This window comes from Ovis aries, chromosome 11 (assembly GCF_016772045.2).
Source record: "Ovis aries strain OAR_USU_Benz2616 breed Rambouillet chromosome 11, ARS-UI_Ramb_v3.0, whole genome shotgun sequence".
Taxonomy (NCBI): Eukaryota; Metazoa; Chordata; class Mammalia; order Artiodactyla; family Bovidae; genus Ovis; species Ovis aries.
In genome coordinates, this window is record NC_056064.1 from 22,178,812 (window position 1) to 22,202,050 (window position 23,239).

The window sequence follows — 23,239 nt, forward strand, 5'->3', positions numbered from 1 at the left end:
TCTCATTCTCACCAGCTTCTTCAGTTCATATCTTGCACAGACACCATTTAGTTCCAGGCTACAAGGAGGCACATTCTTGTTTGGCCTAAAGCCCCCTTCCCTGCATGCTGGCTGCAAGACTCTCAATTCTTTCCTCCTACATTCCCTATAATTTGTTTTGTGGTTTGTTTGAATTCTATCAGCCAGTCACTGAAGCCATATTTTTGTGTGTGAAGGTCACTCTTTGATGAGGTAAGTTCTACACCATCCCCAGAATAGTCTTTCCAGTGGCTGTGTGGCTACCCCTTCCTAAAATATCATTGCTCAAAACTCTTTAATGAATGCTTCCTAAGGGGCCAGGCACTATGCTGAACGCTTTATGTAATTACTGCATTTGATTCTTACAACACAGAAGTAGGAATTTGCATTCCTGTTTCCGGATGAGGTAACTAAGGCTCAGAGAGGTTGAGCAATTTGTCTGAGGTCACATAGGTAGTGTGTGGTGAGAAAGAGAAAAACGCAGCTCTGAGGTCAAAGCCTATCACTTTCCCCACTATCTCAGAACACCTCAGGCAGAAAGGCAACCACAGGCCACCCCAACCCCCACCCCGCTTGGAAGACTTTGCAAAGCGACCAAGACATCCTGAGGCGGACGTGCCCTCCGTTTCCTCCATGCACTCCCCCCCGCCCCCTCCCTCCGTCCTCGGTGGAACCAGAAGGCACAGGAAATGCCAACTCAGTTGCCCCACCCTCTGCTGTCTTTACCTTGAACCTGGTGCACCGGGCGAGGTCTAAGGCTGGGTCTTAGCATACTTCCATTTCCTCCTAACCATGGAGCCGCGCCCAAGCCCTGGGGTCCCCTCTGCTTGACTCCATGGGTGCCCCACAGCCGGACAGCACGGGACCGGCCTGGCCTTGGCATAGGGATGGCCCGTGCCAGGCCAGGCTGCTAACCTCATCTCCAGGGGAGGAAGGGCTCTTCTGAAAGCCTCTTCAGTGTATCTTGTAGGGTCTGGTGGCCAAGACGTGAAAACCCTGACACTGGACCTTTTAAGGGGCTGCTCTGTCTGCCAGGGGCCTGCAGACTTGTCTCCAGAACTACACTATGCATCTATTTACTAAGATGAACAAGGCTGCGTACCCGTGGGTCCGTGAGCTATTCTGCAGCAGAATGTATCAGCTGGTCAGCACAGCTCAGAAATAATCGGGTTTCTGATTTGCACCCGGCTTGGGCAGTTCCGAGGGGGTGGGTTTCAACCTTTAGGGCTGGTCAGGTGGCTAGAATGTCCCTACGTGCTCGGCTCATACCACTTTCTCTTAAGTTTTAAATAAGCCTCCTGTGATGTTTTGTTTTGGATTTCGACTTCTCCTGAGTACCCTGCACGCCTTCACCTCCTTGGCAGGCTGGAGCCTCACGTCCACTGTGTCCCTCTCGGGGCCTGCATCGTGCTGACAGGGGTGCTTGGTGCTACCCCAGAGACCACCTTGACCCCTCAGAACCTTCCGGCCTCCTCTTTGTGCCAGAGGGCGGTTCCCCCACAGGTGAGACTGGCCTCTAGCCCTCATGTGGCAGGCTGGAAATGCCCGGAAACCAACACCACCCCAGGGCCCCTCCGCCAGTGCCTCTGGGGAGCATGACACCTCAGCTCCCTCGCCCTCAGGCCGGGTCATCCTGACAGTCTCCCTGTGGGGTCGAGGCCCAGCTGCCCGGTGTGTAAGCTGGTCTACTAGTCTCCCTGGACTGGCCATCTCCCCTCCCCTGCATCCCCTCCACTGGTCCCTCCTTCACCTCCCAGATCGTCTACTTGCGGTGGAGTCTGTGTCTGCTTCTGGAAGAACCCAGACTAAGGCAGCACATGGCCCTCACCCAGTATTTGTAGACAAGAACATTAACTTAGAACAAGTAGTACTGCGGGGCGTTTTGATTGCTTCAGAACTTGGGGGGTTAGAGGAGGACCATATTGATAAAAGAAGCAATATTCCCTTTGAGACTTCGCATAATAACCTCCCATAGAGGATGCTCTGGAACTCCCTTATTCTGAAGGCCACAAAAGGGCAGTGAGTATATTTAACTAAAAAAGAAAAGTCTCCAGGCTATTCAGGGTATTTTCCTTGGGCCTCTGAAAATATGCTGTGTGAGGAATTTTACCCATGAAATTAGTTTAAGATTTGGAATTGAGGAACTTCCCTGGTGGCTCAGACTGTAAAGAATTTGCCTGCAATGCAGGAGACCCAGGTTTGATCCCTGGGTTGGGAAGATCCCCTGGAGGAGGATATGGCAACCCACTCCTGTATTCTTACCTGGAGAATCCCATGGACAGAGGAGCCTGACGCGCTACAGTTCATAAGGTCACAAAGAGCCCGACACGACTGAGCAATTAACACTAGAATTGAGGGACTTCCCTGGTCCAGTGGGTAAGAATCCGCCTTCCAGAGCAAGGGACCTGGGTTTAATTCCTCACTGGGGAACTAAGATTGCACAGGCTCGGTGGGCAGCGGGCGGGGAGGGAGGGACTAAGCCCAGGAGTCACAACTAGAGAGCCTGAGCACCACAGTGAAAGATCCGAGTGCCATAACTAAGACCCGACAGCAGCCAAATAAATATTCTTTAAAAATAGGATTGATACTATCTACCCACTTTCTCTTTTTTGTGTGGGTGGAAGAGACTATAGACAGCTGTGATAGGAAATTAAATAACAAAGCGATGCCAGCTTATTTGAGAAAAAAAGGACATTCGGAAGAAAATTTTGTTTATCGACCTGCTTAACACTCTTAAGGAGCTGTGGCTTTCCTGGGCCATTGAAAGACATCTTGGTGGAAGGCGAACTGAGCTCATCAACCCACCAGATACCTGCTTCCTTCAGAGGTAAATCTGATTTCCTTTTATTTATGTATAGATACAGTTTTAACACATAGACTGGTGGGAAGGATAAATCATAAGCTTGTCTAGGTCACGGGTGGGCTTTGGCTCCAGCAGAGCAGCAGGGAAGTTGGGGTGGAGGAGCTTGGGGATAAGGTTTCCTTCTCCCATCCAAGTATTAACCAGGCCTGACCCCACTTAGCTTCCGAGATCAGGCACATTCAGGGTGGTATGGCTGTAGACATGAGGTTTCCTTCTGAGCACTGGTTAGGGCCCTCGGCCGTCAGCTGCCTGCTGCTGCCGCTGTCCTGATCCGAGAGGTAGACTGGGTCCTCGGGGGTCTCCGTGGCACCGGGGTCAGAGTGGAAGCCCTTCAGGGCCCAAATTCGGTACCGCTTCCTCCGGTTCAGCTTGTAAATGCGAATCCTTTCCTTCTCGGCCTCTGGATCGGCGAGAATGCCATCCCAGCGCAGACTTTCGTTGACCTGGTTGGAAAGGGTCTCTTCTATTTCGACAAAGCGAGGGAGGCTTACAGTGGTGGAGTAGGAGAAGAGCTTGCTTTCATCCCTGTTCTGTCTGTGCTCTGGCCCCAGGCCGTGATCTTTGCTGGGACCTAACGTGTCATGGAAGGTTGGAGACAGCTTCTGAGTCTTCATGCCTTGACTCTGATGTTTATCTGCTGAGCAGATGGGCGGTGTTAGCCTCTGTGATACTTGCCCTAAGCCCGCTCAGGGGTGATGCCCAAACCACCAAAGATGAAGTGGGAGGGCACTGGAGGCCCCTCCTTTACCCTAGGGCTTAGGTGGGCAAGCCCACCAGCCCTGTACACACCCACTGCCTATAGGCTTTGGGTTGTCATGCTGGGGAGGGAGGAACCATTTACTGAGCACATACTATGAGCCAGGTCCCCTTGGGGAAAGGCTATCTGCCCTGTTTTCCAGGTGAGGAAACAGACTCCAAAAGCCTCCGTCACTTTCCAATGTCACATAGCAGGTGGCAGAGCTTGGATCTGAACACGGGCCTGACTCCCAGCGCCGGGTTCTTTCCACACAGATCACCACCTCACCTCTCCATTGCTCGCCAAGGTACTGCCCAGTTCTGGGAGCCTGTGACTTACCCCTAGTCTAGACACTTTTATGATGGAAGAAATGGAGAACAACAGAAAAACTTCCTAAATCTGACTATGGAAAGCATTCTGCCAAGCCAGGAAATACTTCTGCTGTGTGGCGTATACTGATTCTTTTGAAATATTAATAGCACTTCTGAATTATATAAAGTGCATATAAAATGCTACATGTTGTGATTCTTTCTTCAGCTCATCCTGTTTTGGGGGGAGAGAGAGGACTCTCCCTCCCCCCATCAAGAGAAGGAAGAGAGAGACAAAAGGAGTGAAGGGGGAAAAAAAATCCTCTCTTGGCATTCCTTCCCACTTCCCCAAAACTATTTGGTGTCCCCTGCTGACAGTATGAGGTACATGCCACTGTAATTTTTAGGGTCAGAAGCTAAGCTGAAAATGATAATAAATTTCCTAATCTGTTTGGCAGGTACACCTGGAGCTTATTGACTTAAACTCTAGAACTGTTTTCTTGCCTTTTTATGATGATTCCACCTGGAGAAGTAATTGTAATCTGCCCATTCCCCACTTCTCCTACTACAAGGGAAGGCTGCTACATCTTGGCCTCCAGCTTGCCAGGGGAGTCAGCTTTGCACAAAGATGGCCAGGGCCCAGAGACCTGAACCCAGGACTAAACTATGCTAGAGGTAAGGGGTGCTGATCCACCTCCCTGATAGTAAGAGCCCCCACAGTGGACCACACAACTGACAAAAGAGACTTAGAGCACCCACAGACAGGTACATTCTACATCACTGTTGCACTCTTTCCACAAATGAGTGCTCAGGGCCTTTGTGGAGTCCCTAGGGAGTTCTCAGAGGAGCATGATAAGCCTGTGGGCTCTGTGGGTTTGCGGCAGCTGTTGGTGGGTGTGTTTCTGTGATGCGTCCACAGGGAAACCAGGACTGAGAATCCCATGTGTATAGTTAGTTGTATATGTATGGGGGTAGGGAGGGGTCTAGGAAGGTGAGTGTGCAGCCTGTGAATGTGTGTGCCTGCTGGCTATCTATGCTTTAGCTTTATTTGGTGATTATACTGATAGAAGGGGGTGTTTGCTGAGGATGATAAAAAGTGTGTAGCAATGCCTGGTGTGATGGTGTTTGTGTGCAGTCGAAGGTTGGCCTTGGCAGGTGAGGGAAGTGGAAGGGCAGTCTGTACAAGGTGTATACCCTGTATTATATGCACTTCCTGGGTGTCTCTGGAGGAGGGTGTGGCAACCCGCTCCAGTATTCTTGCCTGGAGAATCCTCATGGACAGAGGAGCCTGGAGGGCTCCAGTCCATCAGATCGCCAAGAGTCAGACACAACTGAGCCACTCAGCCACACACGGCACCCAGAGGCAGGTGCCCCTAACAAATGAGGTTGTAAGGCAAGAGCTGAAAGGCAAGAGCCTGTGTTTCTGTGTGTGCCTGAAAGAATAGGTCACTAGTGCCTCACTACCTTAGAGCACCCACAGACACGTACACTAGGGGAAGTCTGTGTATGAGGATAAAGGCATCGCTGTAGGAGAGCTTGAGGGTTTTGTGGGGAAGGTAAGGATGATCAGGATTTTGAGTTTGGACTGAGGGATTAGAAAGATGAGTGTCTGTATAAAGCTAGGAGTCACTGCGGGGCTCGGAGGCTCTGTGGGGTGTTCCTGTGTGGGGTTGAAGGTCTCCATAGGTGTTGAGAACTCTCAACGCAGGATGTGGGTCTCTGTGGACATGGATGGTCTCTATGGGAAGGGCTGGCGCCTCCTCTTGCAGGGAGCCAGAGGACCTCTGATTAGTACCGAAGAGTTTCTGTCTCTGGGCTGAACTGGTTCTCGAGTAGATGGGGTTCTCAGGGGTGGGGTGGGTGTCCTCGGAGAATTTCAGGTGTGGGAGCTGAGGCTGCCGCGCTAGCTGCTCCTCTTACCGTCCCCCTTGCCCGACCTCTTTGTCTTTTTCTTCTTTTTTTTCTTCTTCACCTTCCGTTTGGTCAGTTCTGAGGTGCAGCCCGCGATGGGGGGCAATCTGGAGCCCTGCGAGGCCGCCATGCAGCCCTCTCGCTCCTCCTCGTCCTCGTCGTCCTCCGACGCCCGGGCCCCACCGCTGCCGCCGTCCATCCGCCCACGGGACCGCTCACCTCCGGCAGCTGGAGACCCGCGGTCACTGAGCCCGTGGCTTCCGGCGGCGCCTTATTCCAGAGAAGGGCCACGCGTCTCCATGGCAACTGCAGCGCCTGCGCAACCAGAGGCTGCGCCCAGGAGCCGCGGGCGGGGCGGACTGCAGATGCTCGCGTGCGTAGCTCAGCCTTTGTGCTTGACTTGGTCGGCGCTAAAGGGGAGATTCTAAACACTTGGGCGGACACACATCTTCCACTCCTGTGCCTTTTTAAATGCTATCTGTTATCTGCTACATTTTTATCTTCCGAATTCAATTTTGTACATCCGCCTTGGCCTTTCAACCCCCTCATGTCCAAAGAAACTCGTTTCTTTATCAGTCTCGATCTCAGTGAACAGGAACAGCTGGGCAGGCCAAAGCCATGGCTGTCTTCCTTGGCCGCACTTCTCTCCCTGTACCCCCAGCTAGGCTAGGGCTGACCACCATGCCTGGGACTTGAACTTCTGGACCTCTTTCCTGCATAGTCTCTGCTTCCAAACCCTTCCCACCCATTCTTTATCCACGCAGCGGCTAGAAAGAACTTTTAAAGACCATGGACAATTTCACTCTCTGGCTTAAAACTCTCCAGGGGGACCCTGTTGCAAGTCAGATCAAGACTGAACTTTAGTGTGGCTTACAAGATGCCATCTGTCACCTTTCCTTTCCAGGTTTATCCACCACAGTTTGTATTTCCTCAAAATGGCTGCAATAACACCTCTCATTCCTCAGGCTCATCTAGAATCTTTGCTCTGTCTCTCATCCGCTGTCAGGCTCCCTAATATATATCCCATACAGCTGTGCACACAGCGAGTACTTGGAACCTGCCCCTTGACTGTCTGCTTTTGTCCCCAGGAGCTAAGTGAAGTGTAAATGACAGAGGTCCTTTGTGCAGATGACCGCCTGCTAGTGGAGATGTCTGGGGTTTGCTTTCCAGACACCCCACCTGCTGACCCTGGTGCTGGCAGGCAGGTGCTTACAAAGACCAGTTGCCCTCCTTTTCTGAGAAAGGCTGACCTGTCTTCCCTCTCAGCTGGTCCTCTTTGCGCTGTGCTGTGCTTAGTCACTCAGTCGTGTCCAACTCTTTGTGACCCTGTAGACTGTAGCCCACCAGGCTCCTCTGTCATGGGGATTCTCCAGGCAGGAATACTGGAGTGGGTTACCATGCCCTTCTCCGGAGGATCTTCCCAACCCAGGGATCAAACCCAGGTCTCCTGCATTGATGGCAGATTCTTTACCATCTGAGCCACTAGGGAAGCCCAAGAATACTGGGAAGCCCTGGGTCCTCTTTGCCTGGATGCTTATCTGGCAGGAGACAGTGGGCACTTCTCTTCCCGATTTTCCTGAAGGTGGCATCAAGGTCATGGTGAGCCAGCCAGTCAGCGACCTCCCGCAAAGGAATACAGTTTGGGGAATAATTATAAAAACCCCTTGTGAATAGAGATGGGGCAAGTATGCTCCTGTTTAGTAGATGAGACAAACAGATGCAAAGTGACTTGCTCACCTCTCGATGCTAATTAGCCCCCAAGTTGGGCCCGAAATCCACATTCCCACTTTTACATCCAACATCTTACGGGAAAACAGTTGACTTCACAATGATGTTCACTGACCAACAGAAGAGATGATAGCATTTTCATTATTTGTTTCCGCTTCCTTGTTTGTACTTTCTCTTTGTGGTTTCTGTGGCTGTTATGAGCAGATAGGAGCTAAGGTTTCTGCCTCTCTAAGGTTCATGCTTTCCTCTTTGGCCAGTGCTGACATAGGAATGCCTGGGTAGAGCTAGCAGCGTTTTCCTTCTGACTTGTCAGCGTGGGTCCCCCCAGCTGGCTGGGCTGCTGGTTCCAGCTCTCTGCTCTTTTCTGCCCAGTTTCTCCATGCTGTTAGTTCCTTCCCCAAGGTGAACAGGCAGTGTCCACTTTTAAGCAGCGCTAGCCTGAGACTTGGGCAAGTGGGGTCTCTGCCCCGGGCCTCATGTTTCACAGGACACTGCTCTGACTCTGCCTCCACTCCACCTCCCACCTGCAGCTATATCCTTCCCCAAGGGACAGGAAGTCTATGGAATCAAGGAGTCCTGCTCACCCAGCAGTCTGAGTACCTGGCACCTCGGAACTTCTTGCCTAAATGACCCCTACCTGCTTATAGGGCACAGTTGGGTCCCAGTCCTGGATCCATCCTCTTGAGTAGCCCTAAGTCAAAGGCAACATAGGTGAAATCAGCAGGCAGGCTGAGATGTCCAGACCTGTGCATTCAAAGGCCTTCTCAGTGCAGGATAGGAGCTAGGAGTTGGAACAGGAGGTGGAAGGCCGTGGGCTGGGTGCAGAACCTCAAAGAGCTGCAAATTCTAAATTTAAATCTGGCCTTCCAGACTGGTATGAAGGCTGCTTGTCAAGGTAAGAAGACAGTATTTCTTTTTTTTCTTTCCCGACCCAGGAGTCGAACCGGGGTCTCCTGCATCACAGGCAGATTCTTTACTGTGTGAGCCACCAGAGAAGCCCTGACTTTCTTTGATTACTTATTTTTGCCTGTGTCTTAGTTACATGTAGTCTCGTCATTGTGGAGCACGGACTTCTCTAGTTGTGTTGCGGGACTGAGAGCATGTAAGCTTAGATGCCCTGCAGTAAGTTGGATCTTAGTTTCCCCACCATGGATTCAACCTGCATCCCCTGTATTAGAAGGCAGATTCATAGCCACTGGATCACCAGGGAAGTCCTAGGAAGACAGTATTTATGTTATTTAACAGTATGTTAATTTATTTTATCACTTTTAATATTTAGCCATACGGTGTGTGGGCTTCCATCTACTTTTGCCCTGGGCTTTGCAACTGTTAAGAGCATGCTTGCTCTATTTTTCCTCCTTTTATCAGCCACTCCAACTGCTTCCTGATTTCCACCTCATTCCTCATGGTATCTTAAAAAAAGGAAAAGAAAAATCCTATAACATATTAAGTAAATCCCATTATATCCAGATGGCAGAGTACTTGGGAGCTTCTAAAATAAAATGAGGTACCTGGTTCAGGATGATTCAGGACAAAGGCCAAGAACGTGTGTGCGGAGAAGCAGCAGAGCAATGGGAAGGGGCTGCTAACCACTGCTACCCTTTCCTCACTCCCCTCCAGCTGACTCACTCACTGCCTTGCTATTTCTCCTGCACATCCAGACGTCTCAGGTCTTTGAATTCCTGCTCCCTCCCCCTGAACACTCTTGCTCTAACCATCCTGCCTTCATCCTGAAGGGTACTAGAATATGTCACCCCCAAACATGCCTCTTGACACAGGGTCTGGGTGCTTTTTGGATGTGATTGTCCGTTCCTCAAGTCTGGGCCATTTCTGCTTGTCAGTTCTTATGACAAATCCCAGGAAACTAAGATCTGCATAGGCAATTCTTTTTAAAAATTTATTTTAATTGGAGGATAATTACCTCACAAGGAAAGTTATGACCAACCTAGATAGCATATTAAAAAGCAGAGACATTACTTTGCCAACAAAGTTCCGTCTAGTCAAGGCTATTGTTTTTCCTGTGGTCATGTATGGATATGAGAGTTGGACTGTGAAGAAAGCTGAGTGCCGAAGAATCGATGCTTTTGAACTGTGGTGTTGGAGAAGACTCTTGAGAGTCCCTTGGACTGCAAGGAGATCCAACCAGTCCATCCTAAAGGAGACCAGTCCTGGGTGTTCATTGGAAGGACTGATGCTGAGGCTGAAACTCCAATACTTTGGCCACCTCATGTGAAGAGTTGACTCATTGGAAAAGACCCTGATGCTGGGAGGGATTGGGGGCAGGGGGAGAAGGGGATGACAGAGGATGAGATGGCTGGATGGCATCACTGACTCGATGCACATGAGGTTGGGTGAACTCCGGGAATTGGTGATGAACAGGGAGGCCTGGCGTGCTGCAGTTCATGGGGTCGCAAAGAGTCGGACACCACTGAGCAACTGAACTGAACTGATGGTGATGGTTTCTGGCATACATCAACGTGAATCAGCCACAGTACATAGGCGTTCTGTCTACAGCCCGTTCCCCACACCGTCCGTGGTTAGGTGCTATGAAATTGAGGATGCTGAAGCCTCTCTTGGGACTTTTTTTTGCTGCTGCTGCTATGTCACTCCAGTCGTGTCCAACCCTGTGCAACCCCATAGACGGCAGCCCACCAGGCTCCCCCGTCCGTGGGGTTCTCCAGGCAAGAACACTGGAGTGGGCTGCCATTTCCTTTACTGCGCTGGGCCTCAATTGCGGCACATGGGGTCTTTGATCTTCGTTGTTGCCTGTGGTACCTTTGGTTGCAGAATGTGAACTCTTAGCTGTGGCATGTGGGATCTAGTTCCCTGACCAGGCAGGGCTGGAACGCTGGGCCCTGTGAACTGGCAGCGTGGAGTCTTAGCTACTGAGCCACCAGGGAAGTCCCTCTCTTGAGACTTTAGTTTCCTTCAGAACATTCACTGATGGTGTCCACACCTTGGCCCCCAGGCTATTTCCGGAACTCAAAGATCTAAATTTCTTCCAGTATTTAGTTGTGGTTGATTTATGCCACCATCTCTATAGGAAGCCTCTCAAGGGCTTCCCTCCCTAAGCAAAGGAAGATCCTTTTGTGCATCAAGGTCCAGGCCTTGTTGGCTGCCCGCTGAACAGCTGCCCCCGTGCTCACCTCTGTGGGCTGCTATTAAACTCCAAATCCTGGAGGCCTGTTGGTTCTGAGGTGATGGGGGAGCCTCAAGATTCCAACTCCCCAGGAACATTTCTAGAAAGTGTTACAGAAAAACAAAGCTGGGTAATAGGAAGTGGTGGTAAAGACAGATTTTATTCAGTACTCCTGCAGCAGGGGAAAGAGACTTCTTTAGCCTAGAAATGAGCTTGGTTCTGATCTATACAGAGGGGACCTGGCCTCCTTAAAGGGAGAACCAGGGAGCAGGGAAGGAGAGTGGGTGAGGACTTGAGCAGAGTCAAGACAGTGAAAAATTACAAAAAAGCAGATGAGTGGTCAACCCCGAATGTTCATTGGAAGGACTGGTGCTGAAGCTCCAGTACTTTGGCCACCCGATGCAAAGAGCCAACTCACTGGAAAAAAGCCTTATGCTGGGAAAGACTGAGGGCAGGAGGAGAAGCGGGCAGCAGCGGATGAGATGACTGGATGGCATCACCGACTCAGTGGACATGAGTTTGAGCAGACTCAGGGAGATAGTGAAGGACAGGGAAGCCTGGCTTGCTGCAGTTCATGGGGTCGCAAATAGTCTGAGATGACTGAGCGACTGAACAGGATGAGTAGTCCGTGTCAGTATGATCAGGCCTTCTTAGCCTGGTGACTGGCCCTTAACCAAGATACCTACGTACAGACTGAGACACAGGGGCCCATCCTTCCTGATGGTTATATTTCAAAGGAATGGCTCCCAGGTCCTTGAGAAGACACTGCTGGCTTCCAGGAGATACACATACATCTCAAAGGCGTAGAGAGAGGGTTTACAACAAGTGTTCAAAATAAATGCTCTAAGAAAATGGAGGCAAGGCGCCTACCTGAAGGTGCTGGCTGGAACAAATGGTAAATTCCCTTGGCAGACATGGGCTTTCTCAGACAGAAACTCAAGTAGGGATGGGATGGGCTGGGTCATGGCAGGGACACCGTGGCCTTAGGCTGCTAGACGCCAGGCTAGATCATTTTTTCAGGTCTCTATGTGTGGGAGGGTGGACAAAATCATTTGTGTTGAGAGATGCAGTTCTTATAGGCCACAGTTGAGGTCTTGTTGAGAAGTGGGCTTAGAGAAACCTGATGAAAGTTTGGTCAAAGTGAAGTCGCTCAGTTGTGTCTGACTCTTTGCAACCCCATGGACTGTAGCCTACCAGGATGCTCCATCCATGGAATTTTCCAGGTGAGAGTATTGGAGTGGGTTGCCATTTCCTTCTCCAGGGGATCTTCCCATTACCATCTGAGCCACCAGGGAAGCTCTTGGTCAAAGGAAGAGCCTTTTTCAAAAGGAAGGTGGGGACTTCTCTGGTGGTCCACTGGTTAAGATTCCGTGTTTCCACTGGGGAGCTAAATTCCTGCATGCTATGCAGTGCGGCTAAAAAAAAAAAAAAGTGGAAGTCAGGGAGGTCATCTTTGCAGTTTGAGAGTTTGGGAAGCCAAGAGTGAGGGTTTCTGGGTCTTCCACCTCATTAAGGTAGTCAGAGGGTGCCAGCCAATGTGGTCCTGGATCACTAAGGACACTCAGAAATCCTTGAGCTCTTGGGGGGTGTTTTGCCACCTAACTTGTCCACACAGACGCCCCCCCGGCTTTTCCAGTCTTCTGAAAGTGTCATAGGAAACATACAGAAGCAGCGATGGCTTTTTGAACCAAAAGAAACATCACCCGCCTTGAAGTAAGAAGAGAGCTTGAGCTTTAATCACTGATTTGTGTCAGTGTGTCTCTGGGCACATAAATGAACACACCTATAACCTGAAGACAGGAATACTGTGCCACAGATTATTATATCAATCAGTGGTGCTTGCAAATATATACGCCTTTTATTCATAAAGTCTTGCTTTAGCAAGTAGTCCCATCTGTGGGAGTAAATCCATATAAGCCAATATCTATTTACCTTTTCCTCTTAAGACTCAGTAGAAAAGGGGCATGTCTTCTTCACACACACGCACATAGACTGCTGATTCTTTTACTTCTTCTTCTTTTTTTTTTTGGCTGCACCACAGGGCATGTTCCTCTACCAGGGATCAAACCCATGCGCCCTGTTGGAAGCGCGGAGTCTTAACCACTGGCCATCAGGGAAGTCCCTCTCTTTACTTCTTGATGTGTGTGCATGTGTGCTCAGCTGTGTCTGACTCTCTGAGACCCCCATGGACTGTAACCCCTTGGACTCCCCCGTTCATGAAATTCTCCAGGCAAGAATACTGGAGTGGTTGCCATTTCCTCCTACAGAGGCTCTTCTTGACTTGGGAATCGAACTCAAATTTCCTGCATTGCAGGCAGACTCTCTACCTGCTGAGCCATCAGGGAAGCCCTACTTCTTAATGGTGCCTCAGAATTTAAAGATCTGAGACTGGCAGTAATTGACCAGCCGTAATCCACATCCTGGGACCCTTCTCACGCCAGTCCCAACCTCCGACTCTGAGCTCATTTTCTTCTCTGCCTCCCCACTCACCACTCCCCGCCTTTCAACACCCCCTTTCTTGCCTTCCCTGTGCCTTCTACCTGCAGTGTCCTTCCCCATCCGGCCCGTCTGGCCACCTCCTCCTCTTCTGAGTCTCTGGACAAGGGTTTCCTCTGAGAAGCCCCATCTGAGCCCTGCCACACTGTAGTTCATGCCTCTGCATTTCTTTCATATCTGGTGCAGCCACGGGGGTTGGGTAGCATAATGGCTCTGCTACTAGCTGGCTGTGTGACCTTGGGCAAATCCCTTAAAGTGCTCCTAGCAGTAAATTGGAGATAAATAATGTTCTATTTCCATGGCACCTGTCTCCCGTGAAGTCACTACACAGTAGGCAGCAGGTCACAGCTTGCACACCATTGTCCAGAGATGATTTCTTTTCGTTTCTGTTTTTCCCACTGAACTATGAGGTTCTTGAAGACCAGGCATTTTACCCATTTTCCTCAAGTAGCAGACTTCAATGCCCTTCCAAGTCACATGCCTGCTGTGGTCTCAGGAACACCAAGCCTTTTTGGCAGCACATGGCAGGGGTGGAACAAAGCAGCTAAAAGAAAATTTGGGAAAGAATTCTTAATATCTATGATGTCAGTTGGGGCTCCCCCAAGCCTGGAAATCAAAGCAGGACCCATCTGTAATAGGAAGCACTTACTCTCCTAAGGCTCCTTGCCTTGGGGCCTATCCTTCCTATTCTGCACCCTTAATAACTCAATACTTGGACTTCCCCGGCGGTTCAGTGGTTAAGAATTCACCTGTGAATGCAGGGGACACAGGTTCGATCCTTGGTCCTGCAAGATTCCACATGTTGTGGGGCAACTAAACCCACGTGCTGAAGCCCATACCCCCTAAAGTCTGTGCTCCACAACAAGAGAACCCACCGCAACGAGAAGCCTGTGCATGGCAGTGGAGACGAGCACAGACAAAAATTAATTAATAAAAGAAAACCTTAAACAACTCGATACTTTGAGTTGTCCACTAAAATCAACTCCACAAAGAAGTGTCAGAAAGATAAGTAGGCTTCAATGAGGACTTTTTAGGGGAGCTAACCATTTTTTCTTCTGCAATGTCTAATCTGCCATTAATCCCATTCAGTGTATTTTTCATCTCAGACATTGTAGTTTTTATGTCTAGAAGTTCAACTTGGGTAATTTTTTTTAGCTTCCATATCTATACCTAAACTTTCCTCTAGCTTCTTGAACTTACAGAATATGGTCTTCATAACTGTTTCAATGCCTTTGCCTACTAATTCTGCCGTCTGTGTCATGCCTGAGTCAGTTTCAATTAATTGAGTTTGATCTTCACTATGAGTTGCATTTTCCAGCTTTTTTGTGTGCCTAGTCATTTTTTCTTGGATGCCAGATATTGTGAATTTTACCTTGTTGGGTACAGGATATTTTTTAATTCCTATAAATGTTTTTGAAATTTGTTGTGGCAGTCAACTTGCTTGGAAAGAGCTTGATCCTTTCTAATCTTGAATTTAAGCTTGCTTAAGCGGGACCAGAACTGGATTTCTGGATCCAGTCTAAGGTGAATTTTTTTCTAGTATCAAAGTAAGGCCTTTCTTAGTATTCTTTTTTTTTTTTTTTAATGTGGACCATTTTTAAAGGGTTTATTGAATTTGATACAATATTGCTTCTGTTCTATGTTTTGGTTTTTTGGCCATGAGACATGTGGGATCTTAGCTCCCAAACCAGGGATCGAACCCACACTCTCTGAATGGGAACGTGAAATCTTAACCACTGGACCGTCAGGGAACCCCTTTCTTAGTAGTCTAACTAGTAGCCCCTGAACTGTGATGTTTTCCACTTTGGCTGCTGAAAACAGACATTATTCGAGCCCTGCGTGAGCACCAGGGGCTGTTCCCACTGATCCTTTCGGGTGGTTCATCCCCCGCCCCCCAACCTTCATATTATTTTCTCATACACCTGTGCTGAGCGGTACTCACTAAATACTTGAGGAGCATTTTCTGTAGATCTCTAGGTTTCTCTCTCTCTCTGCATCTCTTTCCTCTCTAGTCCTCTGCCCTGAGAACTCTTAACTGGTTTCATTTCCCAGCATCCAGCTCTGTTCCATTCAGCTAGTCTTCTCCTTCTTGAACCACAGTCTGGAAACTCTCCAGCAGCGAGCCGAGCAGTGCAGGGATCACCTTGCTGTTCCCTCTCTCAGGGGTCACTTTCCTTTGTTGCCTGATGTTCCAAAGTCTTGAGTGTTGGTGTCTTACATGTTTGATCTGATATTTTCGTGGCTTCAGGCAAGAAGCCGACTCTGGTCCCTGTTACCCCATCTTGAATGAAGCAGAAGTCTGCATAAAAACATTCTTTTTTGATTGTGTAATGAATTTGTTCAGCAAATTTAACCTGATGATGTTGAACCAGGAAACAGCCTTGTGTTTTCTTGAGGGTGGAAGGAGGAGAGCTGTCTCCTCTCCCTCCCTCATCTTTTTCCTGCTTTGATCTCCTCTAGATGAGGCCGTCTGAGGGCTTCTCCAGGAGGTCCTGTGTGATACAGTCTCTTGCTTCCCTCTTCGGTCCTGCCTCCAGAGCAACATCCTGCACCCTCTGACAGCCGGGTTGCCTTGCCCCACCGGCCACTTTCTTGGAGAGGAACTTCTTCAAGACAGAATGCAGCTCTCTTCCACAGTTTCTTCTTGGCCTTTAGAAAACTCCCCTGACCAATGACATAGGGTTAACTGGCCCAAATGTCAGCAGAGCCATGGTCAAGTGACCCTGTTCTCGGTTCATGCCAGCCCCCAAACTCCAGGAGGCGAGTCAGCTCCCTTAAACTTCTTCTCCACCATTCTCTGCTCCTGGAGCCACGGAGACGCTCAGCCAGCATCCTCCTGGGCACCCCTACAGGCCCTCGATTTCTTGAAGGGGTTTCCTGTTTTGGTTGTCCTGTCACCTGTGAATCCATTTGAAGAAAGAGAAGACAGGAGCTTACTTGGACCAAGGTGAAAAGAGAGAGGAGAGGAGAGGAGGCCATTCTGAATTTGGCTATGGAGATGCTGGGGGTGGGGTGCTCTTTCCCAGCTATGAGAAGAGGCGCTGGTCAAAAGGAAGGGCCTCATCAACAGAGTCCAGCCGTGACATTGGAGAAGAGGCTGTACTGCAGCTCCGGCTGGTCACGGGTGGTGTGTACCTGTGTATGTTGGCATGTACACATGCAGGGAAGTGTGTGTCCCCCTGCAGTGAACATGATGGAGCCCACCACCAAGAGGATGAGGTTATGGTGGAGGATGCGGGAGGGGGGAGGAATGGGTCGGGCCCAGTGTACTGCTTTGCGGGCCAAAGGAATAAACGCGGGCCAGGAGAGGAGGAAATGGCTTTTTAAGTGAGCTGGGAGGCTGTGCCTGCGCTCCCACGTGAGCTACCCCCGGGGCATGGGGCACAGCCAGACAAATGGTGTTTGTTACAGTCACTGGGACGGGGTGGGAAGACCTGGGGAAACAACAGTTAAGTGAGACGAGTGTGAATCCCCAGTTTGGCCAGAGCCTGGCACAGAGCAGAGGACAAGGAGTGCTTTGCTGAGAGCTCTGACACTGAGGGAAGGAAGGCTGGGAGGGTGCCCAATTTGTCTGAACCCCAGAGAGGTACAGCTTGGGCCAGGAAGAGATGTTACAGGGCGGCCACTTCAGGTCAGTGTAGAAATCTTTTTCCCTTGGCCAGCAGTCCAAAGAGAGCTTAGGTTATCCCAGAGATGATGAGGGCTCTCTCCCAGGCCGCGTAAGGAGTGGTGTGAGTGGCTCTTGCCTGGAGGGGGCCTGTGGGGCATGGGTCGGTGGGCTAGAGCCTATAGAGTCCCTACATCCTCGCGGTTTTAGTGTTAGCGAGGTGATGGTGGTGGTGAAATATTGGAAGTGTTAGTCACTCAGTCATGTCCGACTTCTTGCGACCCCGTGGACTGTAGCCTGTCAGGCTCCTCTATCCATGGACTTCTCCAGGTAAGAATACTGAAGTGGGTAGCCATTCACTTCTCCAGGGGGTCCTCAGGGAGCTCTTCGAGTGAGCCAGGCCTACCATCAGGGGCTTCCCTTGCATGATCTTCAATCCTCACAATGGGACTGTCATCTTCCTTTTACACAAAAAGAAACTGGAGGTTTAGGAGGACTACCTTGGTGGTCCAGTGGCTAAGACTGAGTTCCCAATGCAAGGAGCCTGGGTTTGATCCCTGATCAGGGAACTAGATTTCGCATGCCACAGCTAACAGTCCTGCATAGTGTCATAAAGATCCCACGTGCCACAATTAAGACCTGGAGCAGCCTAAATAAATACATAAAATTTTAAAAAATAAAGAGGGCTTCCCTGGTGGCTCAGTGATAAAGAATCCACCTGCCAATGCTGGAGACATGGGTTCAATCCCTGGTCTGGGAGGATCCCACATTGCTTAGCTAAGCAATTACTGAACCCATGGGCCACAACAACTGAGGCTCGCGCCCCAGAGCCCATGCTCTGCAACAAAAGAAGCCATGGCAATGACAAGCCCTCACGCTGCAGCTGGAGAGTAACCCCGGCTCTCCACAACTAGAGAAAAGGCCAAGCAGCAACAAAGACCTAAGCACAGCCAATAAATAAATAAAACTATTTCAAAAAAACAAAAGAAATTGAGGCTTAGCCACTAGCTGCATTGGCTGTATAAATTTAAAAGAAGTAAAATGAAATTTTAAAGTCCATCCTCTGTGACCGGCAGGAGGAGACAGCATGGCCAGATGACATTCCCATAGTGGCTGAAAGTTTACTGGACAGTGCTAGCTTAGAGAGATTTTCTCACTTACCCAAGATCACCTCTCCCATGGGCACCATCCAGAACCCAAAGAGAGGTCTGATTCAGCTACTGGTGGGGACTGCTGTGTGAGTCCAGAAACCAGGACTTCCAGATTTGGTCATCACTGGGCTACCAGTTCTGCAGTTATCTCAGGAAATCAGTTCATAAACAGTTTTTCTGGTCGAACCGTATTCCTGGTAGAGAATGAAGAATAACATGGCTTTTAACACTGTTCTCCACCGCTTCTCACTCTCACCCCACCTGCGTAGGAAGCCATGCACGGGGGGCTCCGCGGGGGTGGAAGTGGAGAACGTGGCAGCCGTGACACAATGCTGATGGGTTTGTGGCTGTTTCCTTTAATGACGGTGGCAGGTTGCCTCAGCCTGTCCTTTGTCCATCGGTGGAGCGTTCATTCAGTCAACAAATACACGATGAGCCACAGCAGGTGTCGGGTGCTGTTTCAGGCCCCCAGAGGTCATACCTGCCTTCCTTTTGCCTCGTGGTTAGAATGGATCTTTGCAGGGGTTTGGGGACTTGGAGCTGCTTAGGAAACAGACAATGATGTTTGTTTCTCAGAAGCAGCAAAGGGCCGTCGAGATGGGTTCCACGGCGAGCACAGCCATCCAGAGGGGCCCTGGCCTAAGCGGTGATCTCAGGCGGGTCCTCCCGCCCGCGGCCTCGGGTCCCGGGCCGGGGCGGGGCGGGGCGGGCCGGGGGCCGGGTTCCCGCGGCCGCCGCCAGAGGGCAGCCGGGGAGCGCGCCGGAGGCCGGCAGGACCCCGGGTAAGTCTGGCTCCCCGGAGGCCGCCCCTCTTTCGGGGCCCGGTCTGGGAGCGCCGGGGCGTGTGTGTGTCTCGGTGGCGGGGACCGCGGGGGACCACAGGGGCGCGCGGGGCGGCCCCGGAGCGGCAGGCGGGCCCTGGGAGCTGTGGCGCGCGGGCCAGGGGCGCGTGCAGGGCCCGAGCCGCGCTGCTTCCCACCCTCCCTCCCGCCTACCTGGCCCGGAGCCCAGGGCTGGTCTCGAGCGGCCCGGGTCAGCGCCTGGGCCCGGCCCGGTCCCCGGAGCGCCTGGTGCTCGGCGACCTGGCCACAGCCTGCCTGGGGCCCTCGGGGGTCCCGTCGGCGCCCGCGCTCGTGGGTGGGTGGGGGCGCCGGGCGGGGCGGGGCGGCCGAGCTCCGGGGAGCGAGCGAGAGGGCGGTCGAAGGCGGCGGCCGACGGCAGGCGGCGCTGGGGCTAGCGCTCCGGGCGAGTCAACAAGTGCCGTGTTTACCGAGCGCCTGCGGGACGCGCACGTGGGCGGGAGGGGCCCCGGGGTCGCCGGCACCTCCCGACCTAGCGGGGACGACGCGCACCACCCCTCTGCGCTCGGCCTCGCCTTTGGTGAGGGTCCCACGCTCCCGATGATGGGCGTGGGCACCTGGGTGGGCCTGGGCCCTGACCATTGGCACTTTCACCCTCGGTTAGGTGGTCAGGAGTGGGAATCTGATGGCATTTGGTGCCCAGGAGGGCGGGATGGAGGTAGCTGTCACTGGCCAGACAAGATTTCTCACCCTGCGCACCTTTCAGCCTGAAAATCCTGTCCAGGGTTTTTTTCCGGTCTCCCCAAAACCCTGCTCCCAGCAGTTGGGCTCACCTCTGATTTTCTCAGGGTTAAGGTTTGGAGGAAGTGTAGAAATCCATCCCGGGGGCCTCCCTGCCTTCAGGATGAAGGCTCTGTACTCACAGGGATGCCCTGTGACACCTGTGCTGTGAGGTAGAAGCCCCCTTTCATGGGCTGCAGCCAGGGCTCTGCTGGGAAGTCTGGAATTTTGTCCCCTGCCTGCTGCTCAGAAGGCTGAGAACCTGATTATCCCACGTGTGCCATCTGTGACACCCACACCCCTGGAGGTGGCCCTGGGGAGAGGTGTGAGGTGGAAATGCCTCCTTTGTGAGTTCAGGGGCCCAGGGGGTGAGCGGGTCTGGGGGAACCCTCGATCCCCAGCGTTTGGACGTCTGGGACTTCAGAGTGTCTCTGGACGCCTGGTAGGAACTTTGGGGGGGCCAGGGCTGCAGTCCAGTCTCTGCCTCTCAACCTGCCCGCCCCTCAACACACCTGGAGAGACTGTGGCTGTCTGCACGTGCCCCTCCATCCTCCTGCTTCTGACACCCACTTGGCCTCCCATCTCTTGTTGCGGGGAGGGAGGGAACAGAAGCACCAGAGCCGTAAGCTTGGTTTCTCTTTCTCTCACTGCCGCATTTTCCCGACAAGCGCTCTGCACCTGCTGCCTGCCTCTTGGCGCTACGCCTCCCCTCTTAATCCTGCTGCCCAGCTGCCGGCCCCACCACGTTGCTAAAGCTGCTTCCTTGGAAGCCAGCTTGTTTCCAAACACTGATTTCTTTTTCCCTCTCGGCCTCATCCCGCTGCCATTGCTTCTGCCCGGGAGGTGGGTTGCTGTGTGCACGTGCCCTGTCTGCAGCCTTCTCTGCTGTCATTTCTCTCCTGGTTTTGTTCTTCTTTCTCCATCATTCCTTCTCCTCTTCTGAGGCCCCTTCCCTCTTTGCTGGGGTGTTTTGAGAGGCCCATGTTTATCTTCTCAGAGAACTCGCTTTGGAAGCTGTCAGGGAATTCCCCTCACCCCCAGATTCTAGTCCTTGGCCTAGCTCCTGGAATGCCCAATGACACCTGCAGATCACCGTGTCCTCCTGACTCCCCAGCAGTGGGTTTCCTGCCCCTCTGTCATACCCTCTTTTCCCTGAAGTGCCTTGCCTCTCCTGCCCTCTTGTACCCAGGCTTCTGCTCCAGGCCTCGAAAGTCTCAGGCCAGAGTTCAGAGGCCCCTTTGGCTGATCTGATGCCAGAATCCTTTCCAGCTCCCACAGTCCATCTGGCATGTCACCTGTAGCCTGATTCCTCCTGGATGACTGCTGCCTTACCCTGTCTGCATTCTCCCCTGGGAAATCTTCAGAGGTTTCCGGCCTCCTCCTGCACAGAGATCAGCTCTTTCACCTCCTGTGGTTCCCAGTCATGTGGCTTCACCGCCGCAAACCAATTTCCAGTCCCCAGACTGCTTCCCTCCCTACCATGGTCAGCCCTCTCCGCCTTAGTCTGGAGGACGCAGCTCAGAAGCTGTTTTCCTGGGAAAGCTTTGCCTCTCTCAGCCCCGCCGGGGTCTCCTCTCCTGGCCTTCCCACTCCACCATGCCCACGAGACCCCAGCTGTCTGTCTGCTGATCACAGGTCCCTTTGTGTCCCTGAAGCCTGTTGCCTTCCTCCAGGATCCCCAGGACCGTGTACCCAGTTGACTCAATAAAGGAATTCCTCCCCTTAATCTCCAAGGACATCTCCGGCCATCCTTCAGTTGTTGTTTGCTCGCTATATTGTGTCCAACTTCTTTGCGACCCCAAGGACTGTAGCCCGCCAGGCTCCTTTGTCCATGGGATTTTCCAGGCAAGAATATTGGAGTAGGTTGTCATTTCTTTCTCCAGGGATGGAACCCGAGTCTCCTGCATTGCAGGTGGATTCTTTACCACTGAGCCACTGATTCAAATCCCGCCTCTCTCCTGGACTGTTCGAGTCTTCTGGATTCCCACTGGCCTGCATTCTCGCTGGTCTCACAGATGGATTCATTACAGTTTGTGCCACCCCATTTAACACTTTGTTTTCTGCTATTAGCCTCCAGTTGTATCATGGGTGTAGGAGATGCTTTTCCAGTGCTTATTCATAGCAGCTGTTTGTTGAGTGGTCAGTATGTACCAGACGTGTGCTGATCTTTCCAAGAGATTCCTCGAGTGTGTAATCTGTGCGACCCCCAGAGGTATAGGCGCTAGGATTCTGGTTTTCATTCTGCCCATGAGGACGCAAACCCAGTGAGGTCCAGGGACTGGCCCAAACCACACACTTGAGGGTAGGCAGAACAGAGGTTAGAACTCAAGTCTGACTTGCAAGACTGTTTGATACTGGGGTTTGCTGTTTATCTAGGAAAGCATACGCTTCAGGCCAGGGAGCACCTGGCCCAGGACATCCTGATGGTGTGGTTAGCTGGTTGCTTGGGACTTTGCTGGACCCCAGGAAAGGACTTTGTAATAGAACAGAAGCCTAATGGTGGGACCAGTGCCTAAAGGAGGCTGTGACAACTGCCCCCAGAGGCCTTTGAAACAGACTGTGTGTATGTTTGTGAATGTGTGTCTTGTCTGTGTGTCTCAGGTAAGAGTTGTGGAACACAAAACCCCAAGGAGCCCTCAGGTCATTTCTGTTCCTTCGGAGGCCTTTAAGTGCTTTTTTTATTCGGTAAACAGAAATCAACCCCACCCCCAACAGAACCACCTTCAACAAAGTTTCCTTAGGAGCTGTCCTTCCCTTTCCTCCACAGGTCACTGTCATATGAAAATGAGTTCCTGATGTGAAATACAGTTGCCATGGCAACCAGTAATGGGAGGCCCCGAGTCTCTTGCTCCTAGGTCTCCGTGCCGTATGCTTCTAGGGGCTTTTTCCATCGTTGTCGTCTAAAATTATGAAATATTCCACTTGACTCTCCTTTTGCGTGGACATTTAGAACATTTTTTTTTTTTCAAACAGTGATTTCTGGGCACCTTTAATGGCCCAGCAGCTTGTCACCAGGCTGCTTGACACACCATTAAGAGTGACCCCCAGATGGTGCCTCTGGTTTAGGTCACAGTTTGAATGAAATTTAGTGCCTTGTGGGTAAAAGGACAGTGACTGTGGCCTGCACGCATCCTTGATGGCTGGAGAGGCAGAGGGAAACAGCATGGTCTGGAGGGCTTATTAGAGCAGTTTTTTGTTTTTTGTTTTTTTGTTTCTGGATTGTGCCTCGCGCAGCATGCAGGATCTTAGTTCCCTGACCAGGGATAGAACTCATGCCCCCTGCATGGGGAATTTAGAGTCCTAACCCCTCTACCGCCAGGGGATTAGTGAGGGCTTTTGGTACAACTCCATTCCAGTTGGAGGTGGTGAGACTGTTTGTCTTTAGTTAGTGTCTCCTCTTATGTAAGAGCTGCTCAGCTATCCTGGCAGGGGGTCATCCAGATTAGGGTACCTTGGGGTGCCAAGAAAGACAGGGTACCTTTGACTGTAATCATAGCTATTACCTTTGATGGGCGCTTATTTTGTGCAGACCTTGTTTCTTTATTTGATCTTCAACCAAATAAAGTACTATTGTTTCCCCCATTGTACAGGTAAGAAAAATGCACAGGGAGGTTAAGTGCTTGCCCAAGGGAGCACAGCAAGTAGGTGACAGAGCTGGGCTTTAGTACTAGGAAGCCTGACACCTGTGGCCAAACCTCTTCA

The 23,239-nt window shown here is 51.4% G+C and overlaps 2 protein-coding genes and 1 long non-coding RNA gene across 3 annotated transcripts in view; 1 reads left to right on the forward strand and 2 right to left on the reverse strand.

The window, feature by feature from the left end:
- Positions 1 to 2,838: 2,838 nt before the first annotated feature.
- Positions 2,839 to 6,083, reverse strand: LIAT1 (ligand of ATE1). Its single transcript, XM_027975526.3, has 2 exons — positions 5,846 to 6,083; positions 2,839 to 3,515 (listed from the first exon to the last, which is right to left on the reverse strand). The coding sequence occupies exons 1-2, from the start codon at positions 6,033 to 6,035 to the stop codon at positions 3,061 to 3,063; spliced, it is 645 nt and encodes a 214-aa protein (XP_027831327.1). The 5' UTR covers positions 6,036 to 6,083; the 3' UTR covers positions 2,839 to 3,060.
- Positions 6,084 to 12,411: 6,328 nt separating this feature from the next.
- Positions 12,412 to 19,157, reverse strand: LOC121820570 (uncharacterized). Its single transcript, XR_006061122.2, has 3 exons — positions 18,953 to 19,157; positions 17,968 to 18,151; positions 12,412 to 13,743 (listed from the first exon to the last, which is right to left on the reverse strand). It is a non-coding gene; the product is annotated as an uncharacterized LOC121820570 (long non-coding RNA).
- The window catches only part of RPH3AL (rabphilin 3A like (without C2 domains)), a 137,414-nt gene continuing 132,878 nt past the window's right edge, over positions 18,704 to 23,239 (forward strand). The window contains exon 1 of the mRNA XM_042255481.1: positions 18,704 to 18,739. The gene's annotated coding sequence lies outside the window, so the exon portion shown is untranslated. The remainder of the gene's footprint in view (positions 18,740 to 23,239) is intronic.